This window comes from Panthera tigris, chromosome E2, assembly GCF_018350195.1.
Source record: "Panthera tigris isolate Pti1 chromosome E2, P.tigris_Pti1_mat1.1, whole genome shotgun sequence".
NCBI lineage: Eukaryota > Metazoa > Chordata > Mammalia > Carnivora > Felidae > Panthera > Panthera tigris.
The window spans coordinates 13,764,875-13,774,701 of record NC_056674.1 but is presented as its reverse complement, the minus strand read 5'-3'; the positions used below and the strand labels follow the sequence as shown (position 1 = coordinate 13,774,701).

The following is a 9,827-nucleotide window of genomic DNA, read 5'->3' as shown; positions in this document are numbered from 1 at the left end:
TGCCCCTCCCCTACTCACGCTCTCTCTGTCTCTCTCAAAAATAAATAAACTGTAAAAAAAAAAAAAAATTATTGGACCCAAAGTGAAAATGTAGAATTAGTGTGGTCTTCAGTTTTGTGTGTGTTTATGGTAAAATACATATAACATTTATCATTTAACCATTCATAAGTGTTTAAGTCAGTGGCATTAAATATATTCACAGTGTTGTGTAACCATCACCACTGTATTCAAAAATTTTTATTATCCCCCCCCAAGGGACCCTTTACTACTAAGCAATAATTCCCCCCTTTCAATTTTACTTTTTTTTTAATTTTTTTTTTAACGTTTATTTATTTTTGAGACAGAGAGAAACAGAGCATGAACGGGGGAGGATCAGAGAGAGAGGGAGACACAGAATCTGAAGCAGGCTCCAGGCTCCGAGCTGTCAGTACAGAGCCCGACACAGGGCTTGAACTCACGGACTGTGAGATCATGACCTGAGCCGAAGTCGGACGCTCAACCGACGGAGCCACCCAGTCGCCCCTCAATTTTACTGTTTTAAAGTCCCAACAGGGGTGCCTGAGTGGCTCCGTCAGTCAAGGATCCTACTTTTGATTTAGGCTCAGGTCCTAGTCCCACGGTTCAAGGGATCCAGCCCCAAACTGGGCTCTGCGCGGACAGCATGGAGCCTGCTTGGGATTCTCTCTCTTCCTCTCTCTCTCTCTCAACATAAATAAAAAGAAATTAAAAAAAAAGTCCCAACAAACACCCATTTCACCCCTTCTCACAATTACCAATTCTGTGGTCCACATTCACCTTTCCCTGATGGCCTCCTAAGGGTCCTTTATAGTTCAGTTTGTTCAAACAAGGATCCCATTTGAACATCTCTGGTCTTTGAGATCTATAGCCACCCCTCAACATGTGTACATCTGCCTGTTTTTTAAAGAAACTTAGGTCACTTGCCGTGTGCAAGGTTTCACATCCTGGATTTGACTGAAAACACCTTTGTGGGGGCACTCGAGATGTCTTTCTACTCCAGGAATTTCCTGTAAGATGGGAATTCGGCCAGATTTGGGCTCATTCTGGCAAGAACTCCCCACTGGAGGTGCTGGGGCCCTTCCTGGTACATCATGTCGCAGTAATCCATGGCCCCATGTACCGCGGCCAGGTCCTGATCTCTCTCTTAAGAAGTTTCCTATCAACCTTTCACTTATTGGTCTTAGAGCGATCCTTTTTTTTTTTTTTTGTAAGTTTATTTATTTTTGAGACAGAGAGCAAACATGAGTGGGGGAAGGGCAGAGAGTGAGGAGAATCCCAAGGGGCACAGAGATCAAACCAGGGGCACCTGGGTGGCTCAGTCGGTTGACCTTCTGACTTTGGTTCAGGTCATGATCTCACACTTTGGGAGTTCGAGCCCCGCATCAGGCTGGCTGCTGTCAGCACAGAGCCCACCTTGGATCTTCTGTCCCCCTCCTCTGCCCCTCCCCCGCTGGTGCTCTCTCTCTCTCTCTCTCTCTCTCTCTCTCTCTCTCAAAATAAATTAACGTTAAAAAATAATAATAAAAGAACCAAAAAGATCAAACCCGGTCCCTCTCTGCTCAAAGCCCACCCACCAGCCCCCCAGTGGAGAACTCTTCTGTGCTGTTGGTGGGAATACACATTGGGATCGCTATAATGATAAGCAGTATGGAAGTTTCTCAAAAAATTAAAAATAGAAATACCATATGACCCTGCAATCCTACTTCTGGGTATATATCCAAAGGAAACAAAACCAGTGTCTCCAAGAGTTATCTGCACTCCCGTGCTCATGGAAGCATTATTTACAGTAGCCAAAACAGAAACAACCCTACTGCCCCTCAGCAGACGAATGGATACAGAAGTGAAAAGAGGGGCGCCTGGGTGGTTCAGTCGGTTAAGCCTCCAACTTAGGCTCAGGTCATGATCTCGCGGTTCACGAGTTCGAGCCCCATGTCGGGCTCTGTGCTGACAGCTCAGAGCCCAGAGCCTGTTTCGGATTCTGTGTCTCCCTCTCTCTCTGTGCACCCCCCTCACTATCTGTCTCTCTCTCTCTCTCTCTCTCTCAAAAATACATAAACATAAAATGTGAAAAGAAAAAAGTAATAATAATAGGAGGTGCCCGGCTGGCTCAATCAATAGAGCACGCGACTCTTGATCTTGGGGTTGTAATTTCGAGCCCTGTGCTCGTGCCAAAATTACTTCAAAATATAAATCTCAAAAAAAAAAAAAGTTCTCATCACAAGATTAAGAAAAATTAGTATCTGTGGTGACAGATGTTGATTAGACTTACTGAGGTGATCATTTCTAAATAGACACAAATATTGAATCACTACATTGGGCCCTTGAAAGTAATGTCGTATGTCCTCCTCCCTTGGCCAAGGTCCTCCTTGACCTTATCATCCATTCCAGACACGCGGGTCTCCTCCTTGAAGTTCTTCACATGCTTGCCTCCAGACCTTTGTACTGGCTGTCCGCTCTGCCTCCAATGCCCTTTCTTCATGACTCACTTGCTAATTAACTTCAGATCTCAATCACATCCTCAGAGGGGCCTCCCCTGACCACCCTGTGGTGTTTTTTTTTTTTTTTAAGTTTATTTATTTTGAGGGAGAGAGAGAGAATGTGCGCATGCAAGTGGGGGAGGGACAGAAAGAGGGGGAAAGGGAGAGAATTCCAAGCAGTCTCCACACTGTCAGCACAGAGCCCAATGTGAGGCTCGAACCCACGAACCGTGAGATCATGACCTGAGTCGAAAGCTCAACTGACTGAGCCACCCAGGCGCCCCCTGACCACCCTGTTTAAAATGGCACTCTTGGGGTGCCTGGGTGGCTCAGGAGGTTGAGCATCCGACTTCAGTTTCGAGCCCCACATTGGGCGCCATGCTGACAGCTCAGAGCCTGGAGCCTGCTTCGGATTCTGTGTCCCTCTCTCTCTCCGCCCCACCCCTGCTTATGTTCTGTCTCTCTCTTTCAAAAAGGATGAATAAACATTAAAAAATTTAAAAAAATTTTTTTTCAATGCTTTTTTTTTTTTATTTTTTTAGTCAGATGCTCAAGTGACTGAGCCACCCAGGTGCCCCCCCAAAAAATTTTTTTAATGGCACTCTCACTCCTTGGTATTCCCTCCCCTGCTTTGTGTTTCTCCGTTGCCCATAATGCACCCTGATAAACCTTTACCTGGTTGTTGTCTCTCTTCGCCTTGGAATATGAACTCCATGAGGGCAGACATTTGTCTCCCTCGCTGTGGAATCCCCAGCCTCCGGCACACGGAACATTTCTGTCCACCCGTCCATTTCATTTTTTAAATGCATTTGGAAGTAAATTGCAAGCATGTAGTAGGTGCTCAGCAAATAGTTCTTGAGTGAGCAAACACAGATTCCAGTTGGCCATGCACACAGCCAGGTGCACAGAACTCTAGGTGTGCAGGGTCCCCCAGCGTGTTTATTTATTTTTATGTTTATTTATTTTTGAGAGACAGAGACAGACAGAGGTGTGAATGGGGGAGAGGCAGAGAGAGAGGGAGACACAGAATGTGAAGCAGGCTTCAGGCTCCGAACTGTCAGCACAAAGCTTGACTCAGGGCTCAAACCCAAGAACTATGAGATGATGACCTGAGCCAAAGTCAGACACTTAACCGACTGAGCCTCCCGGGCACCCCTCGCCCAGTGTATTTAAACCTTTGTTTTTAAAGTTTATTTATATTAAGAGAGAGAATCCCAAGCAGGGTCTGCACTGTCAGCACAGAGGCTGATTCGGGGCTCAAACTCATGAACCATGAGATCATGACCTGAGCTGAAATCAAGAGTCAGATGCTTAACTGACTGAGCCACCCAGGCACCCCTCTCCCAGTGTATTTAAACAAGTATTTAAACAAGTGGGCAAACCTTTGCACAAAATTTGTACCCCCCCCCAAAAAAAGCCACAATAATTAATTGGCCCCTTTATAGCAGGCCTTTTATAGGGTGGTATGGATGCAGTGGTGACCAAGATATACCCAGTCCCTGTCCTTTCAAAGCCCACAGAGCAGCAGGAGGAGACAGACATCAGACACATAATATATATGTGCCAATGAATATATCATGATGGCCCATGCTGTATTGCCAACAAAAAGGACAGAAGTGTTGAGAGTGGACAACAGGAGACCTAGATTAGACCAGGAAGAGCCGGCAGAGTCATAATTGAGGGGGGATGACCGACATGGGACTGGTGGGTGTGCAGGTGATAAGGACAAGGCCGCAGAGCAGGGAGAGAAGCCTGGGGACAGGAATGGGAGGCTAGGTAGACAGGAAGGAACATGCAGTCAGCAGTTTGAGATTTCATCTTGGAAGGTCTGGGGCAAAGAAGGAGAAATATCTGATTCGGGATTGAGAAACATTTGTCTTGTGTCGCTGTCTACAGGTTAGAAGGAGGGACAGTGGTGGTGGCTGGGAGACCACGGAGGAGGCCAGGCTGAACCATGGTGAGGTCAAGGGGAGGACAGCAGCACCAGGTGGGAGAGAGGTTTATGAAGCTCCTCCATCCTGCATGGGGAGTTAGTCACTTACTGCAGGGAAGGGGCGGGGGGGGTTGTCCAAGAGGACCCTGAGGGTCTGGCCTTGGTGGCGGGATGGATGCTGACTCCATCACTGAGATGGGACACACAGGAGACAGCTCAGGGAAGCCTCTGGTGAAGAGCTCTAAGTGTCAGGCTGAGGGGCTGAGAGCTCAGCCCCAGCACAGTGGTGGGTCACAGTTAAGCAGGAGAGGGACAGGGTGAGAGCTGAGTTGCAGAAACAACCCTCTGGCCATGGGGAGACAAGAAGGCCAAGGAGGAAACCAGGGCATAGCCCTGTGGGGAAGGATGGGGCTAGACGATGGGGATGGGGAGGAGCCTACTGGTACACACAGAGATGAATACCCAGCCCCCTCCTGCATAGACACCCAGGCTTGCAGAGACCACCCCCCCCCCCCCCCGCCCACGTACACAACACAGAGGGGCACAGAAACGGACAATCAGTTGAATCAACACACAGGCGCCAGGATGCACAGTCCCACCAGAGGGAGACAGCAAGGCGAGAGACCAACAGATGAGATGCAAAAACTCAAGGGCACCTTGTCAGCTGTGTTACCACGTGTGAAGAAGAACCGTACACGCACTGACCTCACATATCCTCCCTCTAGCCTACCAAATGGGTTCTATTCTTTAAGAATTTTTTAAAATCTTTATTTATTTCTGAGAGAGAGACACACACACGGAGTGAGGCGGGGGGGAAGAACAGAGAGAGAAGGAGACACAGAATCCGAAGCAGGCTCCAGGCTCTGAGCTGTCAGCACAGAGCCCGATGCGGGGCTCGAACTCATGGAGTGTGAGACCATGACCTGAGCTGAAGTCGGACACTCAACCCACTGAGCCACCCAGGCCCGCCTATTCTTAGTCCCATCTTATAGATGGACAAACAGAGGCTGTGGGGGTGGGGGGAGTCAATGGCAAGGTCACACAGTTAAAGGTAGAGCTGAGACTCCAACCCACATCTTTAGGCACCCCTGTGAGTGCCCATACGCTGGCGTCCTGTTTCTGCGCCCACATGGGTCTTTTTTGTTACAAGGATCCATGTCTGCCCGAGTCTATCCAGGGGATGCCCACTGAGCCGCGTCTTCCCGTTCCTGGTTTCTGAGTTTCTGTAGGAACGGAGTTCCTGACCCGGCTTGTCTGAGTGGGTCCGTGGGCCAGCAACGTGCCCCTGCTTGTCCCCTGCTGTCCCAGCCTCTGTGTGTGGATGACATCTGAGTGTGTGTGTGTCCTCATCAGCGGCGCTGCCAGAGCGAGGGGGAGTGTCTGGCTGGGGCTGGGGCTGGGCTGGGGGTGGGGTGGAGGCAGGGCAGGGGGGAGTCGCATAGGCTGAGAGGGGAGTGGAGTTCTGGAGGAATGTTTACCAGACACTGAGAGAGTCCAGAGGGACATCGCCCAGAGCCAGGATAACGAGCTTAGCCTCTCTGTCTCGCTGGCCCAGGATTAGGGGTCCATCCATCGGGGCCCCTTCCCCCTCCTCAGCCTCGCTCCGCTCCGGGGCCCCTTTAAGACAGGGCTGGTCCTCTCCTCCCCGGGTTAACCCCTCCAAGCCCAGGTGGCCCCCTGGGCTCCGTCCTGTGGGCGGAGGCAGAGGGGGAGCCAGGGGCGGGGAAAGGGTTGCCCGAAGTCTGGGAGGGAGAGTAGGAGGCAGGGGAGCAGGGGAGGCGGCCGCTGAGCAGAGCCGGCAAGGGGCCCTCCGTGGCAGGCAGGCAGTGCCAAATCCGGGGAGCCCGGAGCTGGGGGGAGGGCTGGGGACAGCCCGGCCCTGCCCCCACCCCCACGGCGTGCCCGGCAACTTCTGAGGAAAGTTTGGCATCGTTGGAGTGGTGCCCCGAGGATGGGCAGGGTCCTGCTGGCCTGGTGCTGGGCGCTGTGCTGCTGGGGGTGCGTGGCCCCCAAGGGTGAGTGCTAGGGGCCTGTGGGGGAAGGCCAGCGTGGCTGGGCTGGGGCAGGAGGGAGCGGAGTTGGGGGGGGGCCTATGGCAGGTGTTGGGGGAGTCTGGGCCCGCTGGAGAAGTGTCTTCGGGACAACAGACAGGGAGACAGGGAGACACAGACACTAACGGAGAAAGGCCGGGGGTGGGGTGGTGGGGAGAAAGGGGCTCAGAGAGGAACAGGGTAAGAAACAGAAACTGGGAGGGTCAGAGACGGAAAGACATGGACACAGAGGGAGACGGACAGACAGAGAAACTGGGGGCAGGAGTGGAGCTGGACTTAACTTGGGGGCCCTGGGGAGAGGACCTCAGCTGGGGGCTGCCCCGGAAGGAATCTTCCAGAAAGGAGTACTAAGTCAAGCAGTGGGATGAGGAGGGCTCCGGAGCTCTCAGGAAAACGCTCGCCACTGTCACCCCCCACTTGTCCTTACCCCATCACTGTCCACTCCATCTCTGGGCCAGGGGTCTCTGGCTCTAGCTTCACCTCCACCATCTCTGGGGGGCTTCATTCCTCTGTCCTGGTCTCTGTCTTCATCTCTCCCTATTTTCTAAGTGTCTCTATGATGTCGTCTCTCTGTCTGTTTCCCTCTGTGTCTCTCCCCCTAACTTTTTTTCCCCTCTCAGGGGTGTCTCTTTCCTCATTGCTTATTTTCTGTGTCTCTCCTCCAGTCTCCGTTCCCTGCTGTCTCCGACTCCTCATGCCTGACTTTGTCTGGCTTCTCTCTGTCTCTGTCTCTCCTTCCCTGTTACTCTCTCTCTCTCTCTCTCTTCTCTCCCTCCCCACCTCTTTTTCTTCCCCACCATCCACCAGCCCAATCCGTCAGGTCTCTAGAGACCCTAAGGGAGGGCAGCGGGGGCCCGGGGCTGGCCCTGTTGGGCAGTCCAGGGCGTGGGAGGCTGCCAGATCCCCGGCCTACTTCCCAACAGACGTAGGATGGGGGCCCCTGTAGGAAGGATGGAGGCCGGACCCCAGTCTCCTGGGAAGGCTCCCATCCTCCCCCAAAGCCTCCACCCTCCACCCCACCCCCCCTGCTGAGGTCACTTTACAACTATGTGGGCCTAAGGGCCTGGCAGGCTGGGAGGAAAGTAGGGGTTCCTGAGCTAACTTTTGCCCATCTCCTTGCAGGCACACAGGCTGAGGCAGACCCTTTCGTGGAGAGTCCAAGGAACATCACCGGTGCCCGGGGACTTGTGGGGACCCTTCGGTGTGAGCTCAAGGTTCAGGGGGAGCCCCCTGAGGTGACCTGGCTTCGGGATGGACAGGTGTTAGAGCTGGCGGACAGTACCCAGATGCAGGTGCCCCTGGGCGAAGACGGGGAGGATGAATGGAAAGTGGTCAGCCAACTCAGGTGCTCAGCCTCCCCCTCCCACCCCCCCAGCCCCACCCTGACCAACCGCATGCCTCCTGACCCCTGTTCCCCCCCCACCCCCCGGACCTCCATCGCATGGCAGGTGAAAGGTTATGGGCAGGAGCCCCCCCAAGCTGGAACCCCAGTGTGGCCACTCGCTGGCTATGTGGCTTCGAGCATGTGATGTAACCCTGGGTTTCACTTTCCTCTTCTGTAAAATGAGTTAATAATAGTACCCACTTCTTAACCCCGAAGAGTTTCCAGTCCAGACCCCTTCTTTCAATTCTCCCAGTATGCAGCTCTGACCCTGAGCCTTTCTGTCTCTCCTCTTGCCCTGTTAGAATCTCATCCCTGCAGCTCTCGGACGCGGGGTGGTACCAGTGTGCCGTGAACCTGGGAGGAAAGACCTTCCTGTCCCAGCCTGGCTATGTTGGGCTGGAGGGTGAGCCCTGGGCTCAGAGGTCATGGGAGGGCAAGAAGCCTGAGTGATTAGAGGGTGCTGGGGAATTCAGGGTGTCCCCCGGGGGACTCGCAGCCTAGGAATGTCAGAGATTGTTAGGGGTCGGGAAGCTGGGAAGTCTCTAAATTACTGGGGGCAGGCCTGGGTGAGATTATATGTCTTGGGGTAGAAGGCATCTTGGGGGTTGTGGCATGTCCTGGGGTCAGACATGGTCGGGGTAGGACATTCTGGGGATCAGCTAAGGGACCAGAGGTGCCACTGAACCCTCTCCTCCACCCCTGGGGGCCTCACTTTCCTCGTTGATAAAATAGGACTGGGAGCCAGACATTTTGGAAAAGAGACGTAAGGGACTCAGGAGTCCTGGAGTTCGGACACTGGTGGGGGAGTCAGATACTGGGATCACGTGTTCTGGGGGTAGAGACATGAGGAGTCAGGCATCGGGAGGAAGTATGGGTGTCCTGAGGGATCAGACACAGGGGTCAAAGCATCTGAAGCCTGCCCTATCCTAGCGGTGAGTCAGACACCTGGGGGGCTCAGGGGGACCTCAGCATCCACTACCACTCCCTAGGCCTGCCTTACTTCCTGGAGGAGCCGGAGGACAGGACCATGGCCGCCAATACCCCCTTCAACCTGAGCTGCTGGGCCCAGGGACCCCCAGAGCCCGTGGACCTACTCTGGCTCCAGGATGCTGTCCCCCTGACTCCAGTCATGGGCCGTGGCCCCCAGCATACACTGCGCATCCGAGGTAAGTCTGGGGACGCGGCCAGCTCAGCACGGAGGGCCAGGCAGGATGGAGGTGGGGAGCAAGGGAGCCCTTCATGCCTCTTCACGTGTGTCTGCCTGTCCCTCTATCCTTCACTGTCTGGCTCTTTCTGTCCCTGCTTCTCTCCTCTGAGTCTCTCTGCCTCTGCGTCTCTGTCCCTACATATCCCCACATTTCTCTCTGTGTGCTCTCTCTGTCCCTTTCTGTCTCTCTGCCTTCCAGCTCTCTCTGTTTCTCTCTTTCTGCTTCTCTATGTGTGTGTGTCTGTCTCCCTGTCCTTCTGTCTCGTCACCCCAGCCTGTCTGAATAGAATTCTTTGTCCTGGGTTTCCTCTGAGCTGTTCCATGGCCCAAATGTGTGTGTGTGTGGGGGGGGCTGATGCCCCTTTGTCAGCGCTTGCCCCCAAGCAGGGCACTGGAATCGACCGTGCCCTCCTCTTCTCCACCTCCCCCACCCTGCCCACCTCAGTAGCTGAAGAGTTTCACTGGGGGGACAGAGCCAAAAGCCGAGAGAGGAGGAGAAAGTGGAAGAGGGAGAAAGACAGTTACAAAGAGAGAGAGAGAGAACAAGAGACACGGGAAGGGACAGACCACAGAGGTAACCCAAGATGGAGAGACTGGACAGGGAGGTCTGAGTGACAGTAGAAACTCTCTTAGCCTCAGGGTGACCATCCTCTTCTGCACCACATAGATGGGGCAGGACCTAGCTTGGGATCACAGAGCAGTCAGAGGCAGAGCTAGGGCCCCTGGACACAGAGGTTTCGCCCTCACTAAGGAAGGA

At 53.5% G+C, this 9,827-nt stretch overlaps 1 protein-coding gene across 2 annotated transcripts in view; it reads left to right on the top strand.

The window, feature by feature from the left end:
* Positions 1 to 5,899: 5,899 nt before the first annotated feature.
* AXL (AXL receptor tyrosine kinase) overlaps positions 5,900 to 9,827 on the top strand; it is a 34,488-nt gene continuing 30,560 nt past the window's right edge. For both annotated transcript variants that reach the window (XM_042970761.1, XM_042970760.1), the window contains exons 1-4: positions 5,900 to 6,443; positions 7,602 to 7,824; positions 8,166 to 8,266; positions 8,853 to 9,029. In XM_042970761.1, coding sequence (XP_042826695.1) covers positions 6,380 to 6,443; positions 7,602 to 7,824; positions 8,166 to 8,266; positions 8,853 to 9,029 — 565 coding nt within the window. In that variant the 5' untranslated portion in view covers positions 5,900 to 6,379. The remainder of the gene's footprint in view (positions 6,444 to 7,601; positions 7,825 to 8,165; positions 8,267 to 8,852; positions 9,030 to 9,827) is intronic.